This window comes from Carlito syrichta, unplaced genomic scaffold (genome assembly GCF_000164805.1).
Source record: "Carlito syrichta isolate Samal-C Ts95f unplaced genomic scaffold, Tarsius_syrichta-2.0.1 Scaffold309624, whole genome shotgun sequence".
Lineage (NCBI taxonomy): Eukaryota > Metazoa > Chordata > Mammalia > Primates > Tarsiidae > Carlito > Carlito syrichta.
The window spans coordinates 773,229-791,782 of NW_007253720.1; the positions used below are offsets into that span (position 1 = coordinate 773,229).

Here is an 18,554-nt window from a genome sequence, read left to right on the forward strand (position 1 = left end):
CTGTGGTGATAGAAGAAAGATTTGTTTCTTCTTAATTATGTATTTTACTTAGACAAAATGAAATTTTTAACAGTACTGAGCCTTTAATATTCATATTCTTGAGTTGAGTCAAAACAATACTTTTTCTCCTCGATAAATTTGCCACTTTCTTTATTTCTCTTGATTTCTTTCCTTTGCCTAAAGGTGATTCTTTTTTTTCTATTTAGGATGAGGATTTTGTGGGTCGGGATGATTTTGATGATGCTGACCAGCTGAGGATAGGAAACGATGGGATTTTCATGTTAACTTTTTTCAGTAAGTATCTATGCTTAGCAAAGCCACTTCCCACAAACCAGAGTGCTTTGGATTATGGGTGATTCTGACTGAGTTGAAATAACTAGTTGAGCTCATATGTTAATGCATTATATTTATTTGGTGCCTGGGATTTTTAGAGCTTTTATCTTAATATCCCTTATCTTCACCTTCTATTTCCATGAATATCTATGGAAAATGTAATCAAAGGAGTTATAGGGATGCTGCGTTTTGCATGAGCTGAGCCTTGTCTTTCAGGCCTGCATTGCTCCTACTTATAACTGCAGTAGAGGAATAAAATGCTTTTGATGAATTTTGTTCTGCACACTTCTTTTTGCTGACAGATCAAAATCAGCCAGATTTTCCCCCCTTGATGTTATTTTGCATGTGCTTCACTTAGAAGTGATCGGTCATTTCTTTTGTTTGTTGTATTAAAAAGATACCAAAAATTCAGTGCTTTTAGAGGTAATATTATGTAAGTTGTCAAAATTCAGAGAATAGGTGAATGAGTTATTTGAATCAGATTATTTGGGAGCACTAATTTAATATCCAAGACATTTATTTACTGAAGTATATCACACAGTACAGAGCACAGGTCATAAATATACAATTTGGTAAATGTTAAGGCACTTTTGAAAGTGAATAGCAGTAGACTTAATAGTGTAAAACCTGGCATTCAGAGAGATAATTTTCGTTTGCTTTTGGGGGAAAGACAGAAGAATGATTGTTTTGGGGGAGGTAGGGTGAGGGTTGTGGAGGAGTGGCCTTTTATCCTAGGGAGAGTTACTTAAGCAGAGGCAGGTGTAAAGGGCATTCTTGTTCTTGGGTAACAGGACATGTCTGATATCTCTCCCCTCTGCCTCTGCTTTTACAGTGGCATTCCTCTTTAACTGGATTGGGTTTTTCCTGTCTTTCTGCCTGACCACCTCAGCTGCAGGAAGGTATGGGGCCATCTCAGGATTTGGTCTGTCTCTAATTAAGTGGATCCTGATTGTCAGGGTAAGTTGTACAACAGAAAAGATAAACTCTGCAGAGAGACAGTAATCAGAATGCTTTGGGATATTTGATTTTCTCATTTGCTTTTTAAGATTATTTCAACATGTTAAATGATTTTTGGTTTGTCTTTGGTTTCTCGATGAAGTTGAACCCAAATCAGTTGCAAGCGGTTTATGCACCCAAGTTATGTAGTCACGTCTATTGAATATAGTTCTGCCATCAGTGTTTTTCACCAGCTCCTTTCTTCGCTTTTAATATGATCATGAATATGTCTGAAATCAGTTGTTTTTATAATAAAAGGAAGAATATTATCTCTTTGGTATAATCAGAAGCCGGCATTAATTTGACTTATCAATTCCAGCGAAATTACAATCTAGCTTTCTTCTTCCTCCATCTTTTCACCCTCTCTTCTTCTCCCTTCCAGGACTGGCTGTGTCTGGGGAGCCAAAACTGTTTAACAAATGCTACTTCATTAGGTGCCTACGTTTGAAGTAAATTAGAGTTGCATATCTTCAGTGATTTGGGAGTTTCCAATTAGTTAAAATTACTTGAAGTAACTTAAAGTTGTAAAGTATCCTCTGATCTCAGATACATTTATTACTGTTGTCAACCTTATAGACAAAATTTATGTGTCATAAATTGCATACTTAACTATTAACAGGTATTTGTTGACCACTGTAGTTTTTCAAGGTAATTCTACCTTATTTATTCTTTTTTTTTTTTTTTTTTTGAGTTGGAGTCTCACTCTGTCTCCCAGACTGGAGTGCAGTGGCTGCTCCCGGCCACCGCAGCCTCGACCTGCTGGGCTCCGGCGATCCTTCCGCCTCAGCCTTCCAAGTAGCTGAAACCACAGGCTCACGTCACCACACCCAGCCAATTTTTTGATTTATTGAAGAAACAAGGTCTTGCCAAGTTGCCCAGGCTGGTCTCAAACCCCTGGGCTCAGGCAGGCAATCCACTCACCTCAGCCTCCCAAAGCACGGGATTACAGGCTGAGCCACCGAGCCCGGCCTACCTTATTTATTCTAAAACAGTTGTTAGCTTGTTTGGGGTTCTAGAGTTCTTTGAGAATCCAGTGGCTTTTTTTTTTTGAGTTGGAGTCTCACTCTACCTGCTGGGCTCAGGTGATCCTTCTGCCTTAGCCTTCCAAGTAGCTGGAACCACAGGCACAAGCACGCACCACCATGCTTGGTTAATTTTTTGATTTTGTAGAGATGAGATCTTGCCAAGTTGCCCAGGCTGGTCTTGAATCCCTGGGCTCAGGCAATCCTCTCGCCTCTGCCCACCAAAGTGCTGGGATTACAGGCGTGAGCCACAGTGCCTGGCCTAGAGAATCTGATGAAAGTTCTAAGCTTTTTCCTCAGACAGTTAATATGTACTCATCTAAAACATGGACTTTAGGTTAAAAGCCCAAGCCCTAAAGAAGTTTCATTTGCCCAGGCATGGTGGCTCACGCCTGTAATTCCAGCACTTTGGGAGGTGGAGGCAAGAGGATTGCCTGCCTGAGCCCAGGGGTTTGAGACCAGCCTGGGCAACTTGGCGAGACCTTGTTTCTTCAATAAATCAAAAAATTGGCTGGGTGTGGTGACGTGAGCCTGTGGTTTCAGCTACTTGGAAGACTGAGGCGGAAGAATCACCTGAGCCCAACAGGTGGAGCCTGGCACTCCAGCCTGGGCAGCAGAGTCAGACTCCTACTCAAAAAACAAAATAAAAACCAAGTTTCATTCCTTCTCTAAATCTTGTTACTTTATTTTTTTTTTAAGTTGGAGTCTCACTGTCACCCAGGCTGGAGTATAGTAGCATGCTCACGGCCACCACAGCCTCGACCTCCTGGGCTCAGACAATCCTTCCACCTCAGGCTTCCAAATAGCTGGAATCACAGGCATGCACCACCATGCATAACTGATATTTTGATTTATTGTAGAGACAAGGTCTTACCATGTTGCCCAGGCTGGTCTTGAACCCCTGTGCTCAGGCAGTCTTCTCGTGTCCGCCTCCTAAACTGCTAGGATTACAGGCGTGAGTCACTGCGCCCGACTTTGTTACTTTACTAAGATGTAAAAGACTATATTTTAATTCTCAAACTATGTTAAACTCATAGATACCAAAGCTGCTAAAGAACACAGAATAAAATTAACTACCGGTCTTTTTTAAAAACTGAATTTTCAGCTAAATTGATTAAAATTTTAAACTGAAGTGAACGAATTAACTTGTATCCTTTAGGATGCTTGGACTATGAATAACAGAAACAGCTTAAAATGGCATATGAAAATTTTTTTAATTGAGAAAGTTTATTTCCCCTGAAAACTTGTCCTAACTAGGTTAGTTAAATCGGTGGTTTATCAACATCATGGGGAGAGCTGGCATATCAGTGTGTGATATAGTTCCCCCTCCCCTCAGCATTAGAAGATGGTGTCACATGGAAACACAACCATGCTCAACAGAAGAAAGGGAATTGTTTCTTCTCTTTTTCTGTAAGAACCAGGAAACCTTCTCAGAAGCCTTCATTTCCATTGACTGGAATGGCATTCTGTGCCCATTTCTAAACTAGTTGCTGGCAAGGATGTACATGATAAAGCTTTCAAAGTCAAGGCCTGATTGGAAGAGTAGAAACAAATCAGGCCTCGTTAGAAATGAGGCAATGATATCAACCTGTAGTCCCAGCTACTTGAAGGCTGATGCAGGTGGATCACTTGAACCTAGGAGTTTGAGTCCAACCTGGACAACTTAGTGAAATCCCATCTCTGGGGGAAAACATAGCGCTGACCCAAGCCTGTAATCCTGGCACTGTGGGAGTGCGAGGCAAGAGGATCACTTGAGACCTGGAGTTCAAGATCAGTCTGGGCAGCATAGTAAGACCCCATCTCTACAAAAAATTAAAAATTATCAGGGCATGATGATATGCACCTTTATTCCCAGCTACTCTGGAGGCTGAAGCTGCAGAATTGCTTGAGCCCAGGAGTTCAAGGTTATGATGAGCTTTGATCATAGCATTGCATTCCAGCCTGGGCAACTAAGTGAGACCTTGTCTCTAAAAAAATAACAACAACAATAATATTTGCTTTTGGTACTGAAGAAGCAAAGTAAAAGTATCAGTTAATAAGACTAAAAGCTATGATATTTAACAGTTGCTTTTCCATGAATAGAAGTAGATTTTCATTTGTTGTAGCCATTTCAAATCATTGTAAGGGCTAAATGACAATATTGGTGTAATAAATGAAAGTCTTGTATTTTTTGTACCCTTAAGTTCAAATGTGAAATTGTCTATAAAGCTGCTACAAAGTGTTTTTTGTTTATTTATTTGTTTGTTTTTAGTTTTCAACCTATTTCCCTGGATACTTTGATGGTCAGTACTGGCTCTGGTGGGTGTTCCTGGTTTTAGGTAAGTACTTTTAACATAATAAAAGGAAAGAAAATGTTATGTGAAATTTTACAAATAAAATTTCTTTTAGTAAACTTCATATTGATTACTGTTTAGTAATAAAGTTTCTTTGTGGTGGAAGTCTTTTCCTAATGGAGTATACTGATAAGATGATTCTATTGTTTGTGGATTTTTTTTTTCTCCCTGTGAGTTACTGCCACAAAGTGTTTACAAACTTAAGCCCACATTGTTTGTAGACTTACTGTAACTGTTCGAACTTACTCCTAAGCATATGTGCCCCATTTTTACTGGATCTGTCAGTAGAAAACAGAAAATGTATAACCTTGCTAGACATAACTTCTGAAAGAACCACTGTGTTGGGTTTCCAGAATTCTTTAGTTCACCATCAGTGAGAATAAGAATTATTTCACAGTGGGAAAGAGGCCTTTTAACATTTTTTTTTTTTAAATACCAGGTATTTCGGGGTTTTGGCCTTCAGAGTTTTACTCTAAATATTTATTTTAAAATCTATTTTCCCTAGACATTAAAACAAAGAAATGAACATTGGAGTGAATTATTTGAATGTTGGCTTTTTCATTACTTGTAAAGAAAATATGTATGATACAGTAGGCGAGACCATCATCACTGCTATCATTTCTACAAAATAACAACAGCAGGGCCATCTTGTGGCTGTTAAAGATAGTGTGGTTGCCTCATCCTGCTTCTGTGACATCACTTCCTCCCATCTCCTGTTTTGGGCCTTCTTCTTAGTTAAAATTATTGGTGGCAGTGCTGCTAATGGGTCTGGCTGCCATATCTTAGCACCTATGTCTAACAGGTGCTTAACATATTCAGGACCTGTTTTGCCAGGACTGATAGAACCATGCATTGCTGTTTCTAAATTTTACTTAGAAAAATACATCCATCTCACCATCCCCTTCCTCCCCAGTAGCATTGTCTACTTTACTGTTGGTCATTAGAATTCCAAGGAAAGAGAAATAGTGTTTTTGGTTTTTTTTCCTCCCTCTATTATTGAGAAGCTGTTGTTTTCTTCTCATGTTATTTCAATAGCTTTAGGGGTACAAGTAGTTTTGGTCATATGGCTGCGTTATATAGCGATGAAGAAGTCTGGACTTTAAGTGTACCCACCACCCCCACCTGTGTACATTATAACTGATAGCTGATTTTTTTGTTGTCCTTTCACCCCTTCCCACCCTCCCCTTTCTGAGTCTCCAGTATCCATTATACCATTCTCTATGTATTGAGAAGTTTAGTCATGAAAATGGCCAACAGGAAAATAACTTAGGAGGAAGTAGCTTCCTGGCTTGCTTATTTTCTAAACTGCCTTTAGGAGAAAGGCTGACACCTAAGGTCAAATCAAATCCTGAATGAATCAAGACGAGCCCTTACATATATTTTTAGATTCATTGATCATAGCATAAATCATTTAAAGAAATATGTAAAGCGCTGACTTCCTTTCTATTAACGTTTCATGGGAGATGGATCTGTTATACTTTATACAGATCATTCTTGCTGTGTACCATTACTTGTAAGCAAAAAATGGTGAGACTTTGGTCCACTTGTGTGCATTTTCACCCAGTGTTTGGATCATTTTGGGAACTTCTCAGCCAGTTTTATGGAGTTTCTCCGGCAGGGGTCTATGCAGAACTTAAAAGCTGGCTGCTCATGAGCTACAACTAGCTAAAGTTCCTAAAATTAGTTGTCAACATTTAAAAAGTCAAGACTTTATATATGTATATATATTTAAAACATCTGAATCTTTTTACTTGTCTTAAATGTTGGAATAGGTCACAAAACTGACCTACATTCCTACATGGACCCTTTTATTGGAGCTGAGTTGGAGCTGTCCCCTTTATACAGGTCTTGTCCCTTCCAGTTCATCAAGATCCCACCTAGCATTTGTGGGGATGGCTCTTACTCTATAGTCACTTGCTTTTAGTGCCATATAGAATGGTGTTCCCCAAGTCTTGAACTGACAGCTCTTGGTTACTGCCAAAAATCATTTCCACTGTCTGAGTATAAAGAGTTTTTCACCGCTGAGTATGTTTTAGAATGTGTCTGACAGAAAGTAGAGTACTGGTTGCCTGGGGCTGGGGAAGGAAGGAAGGGAAGGAGGAAGCAGGTGAATGAAGTGACTGCTCATGGGTACAGGTTTTGGGGTTATAGAGCATTCTAATGAAAGTGCTCTGAAGTTAGATTATGGTCATTACTCCTCTGTAAGTGTACTGAATTCCAAGGAGTGTACACGGATTAACTTATGGTATTGTTTAAAGTGTGTTGAAGACTCAGGGACCATCTCTGAAAGGGGCCAGGAATGTCTGAGTTTCCACTGGAGAGGCCATATCACTTCCTGCTGATAGAGGCACTAACTTTTGTTACTGTATAGATCCTGGTATAGTCATACGGAATGAGTCTTATTGAGGATAGAGAGCTGGAGTTGAGAGTTGAGACAATAATTGAGGAGTAGGTAAGGGGATTCTGACATCTAGTGGACAATATTATGTACTGTCAACAGAAAATAATTCCATTACAAGAAAAAGGTTAAACACTTTTTTTAACTTGAGAAAAACAATTATAGCAGCTTTTTTTAGTTAATTATTTTGGAATGCTTTTTTGGAACTAGTGGGTAGATTTTGGTAATGTGTCTCAATGAGGCTTTCGTATGTAAATTTTCTCTCTCTCTCTCTCTCTCTCTCACACACACACACACACACACACACACACACACACACAAATGTTACAGGCATGAGCCTTCGTTCCCAGGTTTTTTTCCTTTTAGACCATTTAGATTCTGAATGTGTCAAAAGATAGTGTTGATTCCTGCGATTATATCTTCTCAGTGGGGGTTGGAGAGTTTGGCATGAAAATCCTTTGAAGATTCTAGAGGAAATTGCTCATGTTTTGATAGCCTTTAGCAGAAAAATGATGGTGTATTTCTATCAGGAGGGATCTTTCTGGGGAGGGAACTTAACATGGAATTAGTAAATTCACTCTTGACTTTTCTTTTTTAAATTAGGCTTTCTCCTGTTTCTCAGAGGATTTATCAATTATGCAAAAGTTCGGAAGATGCCAGAAACATTCTCAAATCTCCCCAGGACCAGAGTTCTCTTTATTTACTAAAGGTATTAAAGGAAAAAAATGTATTCTAGTCCCAGTGTAATGTGATGCATTACAAATTTCCATTCATTTTCAAGTGAGTATCTGTGGTGGGGGATACAGAGAAGGCACAGTCCCTGCCTTTTAGCAGTTTCTAGTTTGGTAATGGGGTCTTCTACAAAAGGCTGTTGATAAAGGTAAGTTAGAAAAACTGCCAGAGAAGAAAACACTGCCTCATGTTTAGACAGTGTGGAAGAGGCGGCTTAGTAGTCATTAGGGAGCGAGAGTGTTTGGCTGCTTGATAATTTCCAGCATCTGCAGCCACTGGCTGCTGTTGCTCGGGTTCCAGAGGAGGACATTCAGATGGAAATTTCAGGCCTGACTCTCTTGCCTGAAACCCTAGAGCTAGGAGAGATTCTAGGGTCTTTCTTGAGGTTCACATTCAGATGTTGTCATTCTGGTGAGGAGGGTCAAACTCAGGGAAAGGAAGGCGAGTAGGGACCTTATCCCTTGCCCAGCACAGGAGAACTAAGCCCTGCCAAGGCTCTCTGATTCACACTTGGTTTCCCGCAGAAGCTGACTTCATCTTATGTCAGTAACTACCTAAGGAAGAAACAGGAAATCTTGAGAGAGAGGACCCCAGAGAGAGACCACTCTGATAACAAGCTCTAAGAGGCCTTCTTGGGGCTTTTGGGGACTGGGTATATCATGGAGTAGAACTTTAGCATCACCTATAGGCCAGGCCAGTGGGAGTCCTCAGGCAGAGCTTTGTAAAGGGTATATGTAGCAGTTGAGACAAACCTCCAGTGATAGTTTCAACTGTGGAAAATGAATTAAAGAATTTCAGAATCACCTGAGGCAGAGTAAAGAGTGGAAGAAGCCGGGCTCGGTGGCTCAGCCTGTAATCCCGCGCCTTTGGGAGGCTGAGGTGAGTGGATTGCCTGAGCCCGCGGGTTCAAGACCCGCCTCTCTGCAATAAATCAAAAAATCAGCCGGGCGTAGTAGCGCACGCCTGTAATTCCGGCTACTCGGAAGGCTGAGGCGGAAGGATCGCCGGAGCCCAGCAGGTTGAGACTGCACTCCAGTCTGGGTGACAGAGTGAGACTCCAACTCAAAAAAAAGAGTGGGCAAGGTAGTATGGAGCTTGTTCGAGGAACAGCAGCTTGATTGGGGCATAAAGGAGTATTGAGGGTCAAGGCTAAACATGTTGAAACCATTTTCTCACATATATTGAACACTAAGCCTACTTGCAGCAGGACCATCAAATCCATAGAGCCAGAGACTTGTTAGCTCAATGCAAGGCTAAGCCCATGTGAGCATCAGTTTGTTCTGTATTTGCCATTGGGTATCACATTTTATATCAGCAGTCATGCTAACAGTGGAGTTCTCAGTTTTGAAAATTTGTGATGGCCTCAGAATACAAGCTTCAAGAAAATAAAGAATCTACCACATTTAATTTGGCAGGTGATAGAAAAGCATTGAAAGCTTTTACACAACACACTTATATAATGTGACCTTGAAGATAACATGTTTTTTCAGGCATGGTATAACAAATATAACTAACATTAACATTTATAGAGTTTTTATGCATCAGATACTATATTAAGCATTTTACACATGCAATTCTTATGTAGGTAAAAAAGCCTAGGCTAGTGTTAAAGCCACTTTCTTCAAGGGTGTATATACTTGTGTTTATACCTCGTTTTTTCTTTTATAAAAGGGCGATCTTTTATCGTATGTTTAAAAATATGTGACATGTCATGAATTTGAATTCAGTCACAAAGTCTTGACACAGATGGACATTGACACCACTGACCTGGGTCCTGGTGCCTATGATACATCTTTATGTCTAGGACATTATAACTTTAAGAGGCTTATCAGATGTTCTGTGCAGTTTTATTTCATTACTGTTGTCATCTTTTATCTACATGTTTAATTATAACTTACCCTCAAGTTTAACTTTGATAGATATATCAGAGATTCAAAAGTTAATATTTTGTCTTGCTACAAGTCTTTACTAAGGGTACTGATATCACCTACAAGTTTTCCCTAATGCACTGGTGCCCACAATATCCTGAGGGGATAGATATCTTTCTTTTTTTTTTTTTAATAGGTCTAGTCTATGGTAGCTCTGAATTTCTAGCTGGACAGAAAAGTGGACCTCTGCGTAGCTTCTTCATTCTTCAGCTAGAAGGAGATTGTAATCTTTATTGGGGGATTACATACTTTTTTTTTTCTTTCTGAGTCAGAGTCTCATTCTGCTGCCCAGGCTGGAGTGCTATGGCATGATGACAGCTCACCTCAGCTTCTACCTCCAGGATTCAAGTGACCCTCCCATCTTAACCTCCAGAGTAGCTGGGACCACAGGTGCATGCCACCACAACAGGCTATTGTTTTGATTTTTTTTTTTTTTTTTTTTTTTGAGTTGGAGTCTCACTCTGTCGCCCAGACTGGAGTGCAGTGGCCGCTCCCAGCCACCGCAGCCTCGACCTGCTGGACTCCGGCAGGTCCTTTCGCCTCAGCATTCCAAGTAGCTGGAACTACAGGCGCCCGCTACCACGCCTGGCTGATTTTTTTTTTTTTTTGATTTATTGTAGAGATGAGGTCTCGCCAAGTTGCCCAGGCGGGTCCTGAACCTGCGGGCTCAGGCAATCCTCTCACCTCAGCCTCCCAAAGGCACGGGATTACAGGCTGAGCCACCTATCCCGGCTATGTGTTGATTTTTTATTGAGACAAGGTCTTGCTGTGTTGCCCAGGCTGGTCTCGAACTCTTGGGCTCAAGTAGTCCTGCCCCAGTCTTTCAGAATACTGTTTTTTTGTTTGTTTTGTTTTTTGAGTTGAAGTCTCACTCTGTCATCCAGACTGGAGGGCCACTGCAACCTCGACCTGCCGGGCTCCGGCGATCCTTCCGCCTCAGCCTTCCAAGTAGCTGGAACTACAGGCGCGCGCTACCACGCCCGGCTGATTTTTTTTTTATTTATTGTAGAGATGAGGTCTTGCCAAGTTGCCCAGGCGGGTCTCAAAACCGCAGGCTCAGGCAATCCACTCACCTCAGCCTCCCAAAGCGCTGGGATTACAGGCTGAGCCACCGAGCCCGGCCCAGAATACTGTTGTTATAGGCATGAGCCACTACTGTGCCCAGCCTGTATTGTTTTGCTTTGATTTTCTAAAATTTCTGAAATCTGTTATGAGAGTGTCTCACACGTAACACAGACTGTGATTTGAAGTGAACAGTCCTTAGTGATAATGTTGTTGGGCAGTTGAGGGGGATTGTTTAAAGTGGGGGCTTGGCAGTGAGTGCTTCGGGAGTTGCTTTAGAGCTGTCGGAAACTTACTCAGGGCAAGTGAATGCACTCCACTGAGAGCTTGCTTTTCTCACTGACCTTGATAACCTTGTTGATTTTAAATAATTCCTGACACACCCAGAGGATTCAGAACTCTAAATTACAGACTTTGGGAATTTAAAGCGGCATTTAGAATTCTAATGACTTGACTAATTTTCAGGAGCTCCTTAGAGAAAACCTGAAAACCTGTAATATCCTGTGGGACTGAGTTTCCCTTGTCCGTGAAAGAAACAAGAATGCTTCATCCAGATCCAAATGTAGAATACTTTTCTTCTGCTTCAGAGCAGATATAGTTTAGTTAGCAGATGTACTGGGAAACCATCACAAGTATGGAAGCTTTATTTTCTTTTATGACCTCTCCTTTCCTTGGAGATGTTACTAGTTATAAGCTAGTTATACACTCTCTGTCAGAAAGACACAGATAGGGAGCTTGCCCTAACAGAAAAATAACACACTTTCTTTGTACTAAGATTTGGTATTTTACTAGAAAAGGTTTAAGAATAGTGACTTTTCTAGTCAGGCTACCCAAAATATAGTACGAATAAACCAATCTCGAGATGATCCCAAAAGACCTCTCTCTGATCAGCCATAATAGATGTTACAGAGCCGAACACTAATGCTCATGTGCTGCTGTCGTGGGCCAGCTTTTAGTGCCTTTCAGAGGCCATTTAGTCATTAGGGGACACAGAGTACATGAATACTCAGAACAGAGTACCAGGAGGACGGCTACAGGGGGCAGTGGCACCAGGAAGCCTGTGACTGCAAAGAAGCAGAGTGTTTCTTAGGGATGGTTCAAAAAGAAACAGGTGCCTTTTAGAAACCTCTTTCCTCGAGGTGTGAAAAAATGTGCAGTGTTTGTACTTTTTCCTGTTTACCAGTTCACTGGAAGATATTGTTGAGGATTACCACCGCCTCTGGTGCTGCAGGTGAAGGGGGGGCTAGCTAGCTGCAGTAACTAAGTTGGTAGCACAGGTAACTGGTATCTCTAGCACAGCTTGTGTTGGACCAAAAGCACTGGTACCTGTGGAGCTTAATATAGTTAGAAGTCTGTTATTTTAGCCACATCTGAAATGAAAAAAAGGTTTTTTGTGCCCTAACATCACTGAGCTTGGGCTAGGGACTTCATAATTTTAAAAAGTGATTCCTGGCCGGGCATGGTGGCTCACGCCTGTAATCTCAGCACTTTGGGAAGCTAAAATAGGAGGATCGCTTGAGTCCAGGTGTTCAAGACCAGCCTGGGCAATATAGCAAGACCCTGTCTCTACAAATAAACTTTTTTTAAAAAGTGATTTGTCAGGTCTAATGACTCATGCCTCTAATCCTTTGGTAAATGGAAGCAAGAGAATATCTGAGCCCAGGGTTTCAAGACCAACCTGGGTAACTTGGCAAGATCTCATCTCTACAATAAAAAATAAAATAAAATAAAAATAAAAAATCAGCTGGGCATGGTGGTGTGTGCCTGTAGTTCCAGCTACTTGGAAGACTGAGGTAGAAGGATCACCTGAACCTATCAGGTCGAGTCTATGGTGGCTGTGAGTGTGCCTCTGCACTCTAGCCTGGGTGACAGAGTGGGACTTCAATTCAAAAAAGTAAATTAATTAAATTAAAATGTGATTTCTATGACCTGGTACGCTGTACCTATTAGGCAGCAGATATTTTAATTTTTCTTCCATATTATGACAAATACTTTCATATCTCCCTTTGTATGATCTTCCTCTGTTCCTTATTTATTTTATTTAAGGAAATCTATCCAAGGTAAATTTTTATTTATTGGACTGAGTTATAAAGGAACAAGACAGTAGAAATAGTGTTTCCAGTGGAATTTTTGCTAAAATCACATAATATCTCCAAGAACTGATCGTCTTTCTCTTTGCAGTACAGTGTGCTGTAGGCTATTGAATTTCTTTTGTTTCCAAGGTGATCTGATCTGCAGTAATGATAGCCACAGTCCCTGAGATGTGGTTATTATTTGTCCTTGGTTTCTGTGCCGCCCGTGTTTCTGCAACTCTGCCAGTTGAGTTGGGCTGAGCAGGCCTCAGGTCTTGGACAGGACAGCAGTGTCTCTCCGGCAGTCTTTTAATTTGGAGTGTGTATGGTGACTGAGATTCCCCAGTGGTAATTTATCTAGACCTTCGTAAGGAATTTTTAATGTTTACTGGGTGCAGGCTCTGACTTTGAGGGATCTGTTAAAGCTCCTTACCTATGCTGAAGCAGATAAACTAAGGAAATGGCCAGGCATGTGTCTGTACCATATTATATGTTCTTGCAAGCTCTAGTGCTTTGACTAGTAGACTTTGTTTCATCAGTTTTCATCTATTATAGGAACTAATAAAACTGAAATTACTTAGTTTGTAATGAATCTGACCTCACTGCAAAAACCTCCATTTGACATCGGTTTACCAGTTTTCTTTTGGCTGCTGCTTGGCTTTTAGATTTCCTTATATTCTTGTGTCTCTCTATCTTTGCAGTTTCTGAGGTCTTCCAATCTCTTATGCTTCTCAATTTGAAGAAAAGGTGTCCTGGGTGTCAATTATATTGACTTGCTTTAAATGAAAGCACAATTGAATTTGAAGTTTGAAAAAATGTTGACAGTTTTTTTTTAATTGTTAATTTCCTCCTGTATTGTAGCCTCTCTGCATTTTGGCAGCCTTTTAAAGATGTATGCAGTAGTCTAACTAAAAAAGATACAAAAGGGTTTCTTGTGGCTTTAACAGTAATTTGGAGAGAGAGAAAAATAAGTTTTGGGCCTATAGATGAGCTCACTCGATTCTCACTTGGTGCTAGGTACCACAAAGTAGTTTCTAAGTAAATATGAAGTAGTTAATGTATCTCTTCAGTGTTTCTTCTTTTAGCATTAATGCAGGGAGTTACTTGTAGTTTTACCTAAGTTATTTCCATGAAAACCTAAGCAGTATACTGTGCCAGTGCAGAAAAGCCTCTAAGTATTATGTGAAAACTGCATTTAGCAAAATGTATAGACATTACTCTGAGGACATTTATTTCATTCATATATATTCCTTTCTTAGTTTGTGGCTATATATGTGTCTTATTTTTCGAGAAATGTACCTAAAAAAAATACTGACTTTTAAAGAAAATTTATTTTTTAAAGGTATTGATGGTACCTGTGAGTTCATGGTTGTTTAACTTTGCCATTTTCTTTTTTTTCCTTCCATACACAGATATAAATGATCTTTTTGACAGCACGTTTCAGTAGTGGAGAGAAAGACAGAATGAGGCAACTGGGTATTCAAAAAAGAAAGGGGCTCCAAAAACATGTATGGTGGGAAGAGGGAATTGAAGACACCGAAAAATAACATTTTTTCATAACTTTGCCATTTTCGTTTAAGTATAGCATGACATCAGTGACGTCCTGTTAGAAATCTTCTTTGTGTGGTATCTGGCAGAACTGTTAGAGTAAACAGTAGCTTTGGGTATAATAGGAAGATTTCCCATGCACTTGCAGTCGACTCTCCCTGTGTCAAAATTCAGTCATTGCTGACAGGGTTAAGTGTGGTATGCAGAACTACTGCTTCCCTTCTGGTTTTTTTGTTTTTGTTACTGTTTTGGAGACAGTCTAACTCTCTCACCCAGGCTGGAGGGCAATGGCATGCTCACGGCCACTGAAGCCTCGACCTGCGAGGCCACTGAAGCCTCGACCTGCAAGGCTCAGGTGATCCTGCCACAGCCTTCCAAGTAGCTAGAACTACAGGCATGTGCCACCACGCCCGGCTAATTTTTCTTGATTTATTGTAGAGACGAGGTCTCGCCAAGTTATCCAGGCTGGTCTTGAACCTGTGGGCTTAGGCAGTCCTCTCACCTCGGCCTCCCAAAGTGCTGGGATTATAGGTATGAGCCACTGCACCCAGCCCCCTTCTGTTCTTTTATTAGGAAATTTGGTGAGACTCCTGAACTCATGGTTTTTCAGAAAAAGCATTCCAGTTCTTTCTAGTTCTGGAGGCCTTGATAACTTATAGAACTGAAATGTTAATGTTTATTGAATACTGTGATGTCAGTGTATAGTAATCTTAAAACTATGTTAAAATGCACTTCTTGTGTCTCCAAACATCCTGCTTCTTTTGTGACTACTTCCTTCTCTTAGTCAAAATAACACACTAACTGGAGTTTCAATATTCAATATCCTTCTCTGGCAGATGTTTTCTGGCAAAGACCTTCCTGCGTTTATGAATTCTCTCTCAAGAAGCAAGAAAACACCTGCAGGAAGTGAATCAAGATGCAGAACACAGAGGAATAATCACCTGCTTTAAAAAAATAAAGTACTGTTGAAAAGATCATTTCTCTCTATTTGTTCCTAGGTGTAAAATTTTAATAGTTAATGCAGAATTCTGTAATCATTGAATCATTAGTGGTTAATGTTTGAAAAAGCTCTTGCAATCAAGTCTGTGATGTATTAATAATGCCTTATATATTGTTTGTAGTCATTTTAAATAGCATGAGCCATGTCCCTGTAGTCAGTAGGGGGCAATCTTGCTTTATTCATCCTCCATCTCAAAATGAATTTGGAATTAAGTATTTTATTGTAAGATATGTATAATGCTGGCCATTTTAAAGGGGTTTTCTCAAAAGTTAAAACTTTTGTTATGTCTGCATTTATGCACATAATCCATATCTGCTGTTGAATTTAATCTAGAAATTGATTCAGTTGTACTTTGTGAACACCTGGAAGCAAAACCATAGTACAAAATACATTTAAGGTGTGGTCAAAAGTATGTCCTTAATTGGTAAGTAAGCATTAATTTTTAATACTCTGTATTCGAAATTTTGCAGTACCTTACTGTTCTGTGATGTGTACCTAAGGGATTCTAAAAGGTGTTATTGTGTAATATAGAAAGGACTAGGATACAAATGCAGCTTAATTACTAAAATGTAATTCTTGACACTCTCTGTATTAGAATTTCTACCTTTTGTTTTCTTTTTCTTTTGTCTCCTGATGATTAGGCCAAAGGCTGGGAGTAGGGAGGGGATTCAATACTGAGGAGCAAAGAAAGAAGTAGCTTGGAACTTTTGAGATGATCCCTAACATACTGTCCTACTTGCTTTTACAATGTGTTAGCAGAAACCAATGGGTTGTAAATGTAGAATGATGTGCTTTCTGCCCAAGTGGTAATTCACCTTGGTTTGCTTTGTTAAAACTGTAAATACAACAGAACATTAATAAATGTCTCTTGTGTAGCACCTTTTGCTGCAGATTAGTGTTTAATTTCTTGGTCTGCATTTGTTCATTGCTAAGGCAATTTTTTCTAATCTTACAGAATCATTCAGTAAATATTTTAAACACTGGTCTGGGGTCCATTTTTTCCTTCATTTTCAACACAGAAAGTCCACTTCTTTCATATCCTACTCAATACATTCCCAAAAATGTATATTAACATTGATCCTACAAAAGATAATGGACTAAAAAAAAAAAAAAAATCAAGGAGGCATTTCAGAGATCTTAAACCATTCTCAAATTCCCAATTGTGCTTCAATTTTTGGCTGTAGTTTGAGATAATTTATTTCTAGTGTTTTCTGCATGTTCCCTTCATTACTCTTCTCAGTTAAATGCAACCAGCTGGTTTAAGTCCTGTGAGCACTCCGTTGAGGCTAAAGATTCCTTATTCCTCTTGATTTCGGTTGTCTTGTTCTTAAATATAGAGACTAGTAGTGGTTGTAATATTTCGGCCATTTGAATTTTTTTCATTTTCTACCTACTCAAGAAATATTGAGAGAAAAGTACAACAAGATGGGTTACTACACAAGCCAGCACTAGCTGTGTGATAGCTGCCAGTTTTCATTCATGTGCTGGGTGTGGACGTCCGGCATCTGCTCGGAAGACTGTTTAGGGGTGTCAGCGAGTACAGAAGTACGGAAGTGTAGGTTGTTGGAAAGCCAAACAGGAAAGTTAAGAGCCTCCTGGATTGACACCTCCGTGGTCATTCTAACTAGTTTATTACTATGAGTAATAGTATAGTGTGTTCTTGTTCAAAAGTTGTATTTTATCATAGAAAAGGTGAGAATTTTATTAAAGTCTCTGAAGTTTTGTTTTGTTTTTCATATTGAATCAAATTACACCAACAGTAGAGTTTGGGAGTTTTTACGGCCTATAATTAAGTTCCAGGATGAAAAGATCTCTAACAGTCCAAATAAACGTGGACATGTACAGCGAAGAGAACTATGTAAATTTTCCTGTAGAACAAAATAGAAGAATCCTAAATCACATTAACTCAAACATTGTAGACTGACTTTGTGTTTATTCTTTAGGTCCTTGTGCCTTATTTGGCTTTGTATATTCAGTGAACTGAAATATCTGGAATTCCTATTTTTATGTATTTGGTGGTCCATAAGATTTTGTCAAATGTAAACCTACAATTTGACATGCTTTAAAACACGTAGTCAAGAGGATGATTTCTCTTTATTCTTTTAAATGTTCTGAGAATGGAAGTCTTTTGAGGTCCTTAAAGTTGCTGTCATATGCCACCTAGAGCCTTTTACTGATATTCAAGGTGAAAATGTTCAAGCTGCACTTCTGTACTTCTCATCTCTGTCTCCCATTTTCTGTCTCCCTTTGATATGTTCATTTTTAGCCTGTGGATTTGATTAATGGTGATAACAGATAAAAATGAGTCTTTATAATAAATGGTTTTGAAAGGGGATACAGTGGAATCACTGTTCTTTGCCTAAGGTTATGGAATAAACTGGCATGGAACTTGGGCTGCAAGACAGCTAGGGCATAATGACACTGGGCCCTTGTGTCTCTTTCCTTGTTGCCATTTGGAATTATGCACCTTATGTTTAAAGGGTTCTGTGTAGCCATTTCTTTTTTTTCAGAAAGTTAGGTGACTTTGTGTGAAAATAAAAGGCATTATTAAAATTTGCTTATTAAAAAATAATAAGAGGCTAGGCATGGTGGCTCATGCCTATAATCCCAGCATGTAGGGAGGCCAAGTTGGGAGGATTGCTTGAGGCCAGGAAATCAAGACCAGCCTGTGTAACACAAGACCCTGTCTCTCTAAAAGTAGAAAATTAAAAAGCTGGACCTGGTGGTGCTTGCCTATAGTCCCAGCTACTTGGGAGGGTGAAGCAGAAGGAGTGCCTGAGCCCTGGAGTTGGAGGGTACAGTGAGTTATCATGCCACTGTACTCTAGCCTAGGTGACAGCAAAACTGTCTCCTCCCCCCAAAAAATGATAAGAATGAATATATTTACTAATAGGATCAATTTTTAAAAATCATCTTAAAGATATAAAATTTTTAGTAAATAGTAGGTTTTTTGTTTGTTTTTCTTTGCTTTTTTTTTTGCTTGCTTTCTTAAGAATCTTGAACTCTGTCATCCCCTCTTCCCCCGTGAGTCATTTGTAGCACAGATGAAATTTTTTTGGTCCTCACTGTGTTCTTATTCTAAAATGTACTCCACTCAACTATAAACCATTATATTTAAGGACAAAAAGTA

The 18,554-nt window shown here is 39.6% G+C and overlaps 1 protein-coding gene across 1 annotated transcript in view; it reads left to right on the forward strand.

Annotated features, from left to right (window-relative positions):
• Positions 1-16,314, forward strand: part of NDFIP1 (Nedd4 family interacting protein 1) — a 51,208-nt gene extending 34,894 nt beyond the window's left edge. Inside the window, exons 4-8 of the mRNA XM_021717290.1 lie at positions 207-294; positions 1,166-1,290; positions 4,603-4,669; positions 7,705-7,791; positions 15,261-16,314. Of these exons, the coding sequence (XP_021572965.1) occupies positions 207-294; positions 1,166-1,290; positions 4,603-4,669; positions 7,705-7,791; positions 15,261-15,334 (441 nt within the window). The 3' untranslated portion in view covers positions 15,335-16,314. The remainder of the gene's footprint in view (positions 1-206; positions 295-1,165; positions 1,291-4,602; positions 4,670-7,704; positions 7,792-15,260) is intronic.
• Positions 16,315-18,554: the final 2,240 nt, after the last annotated feature.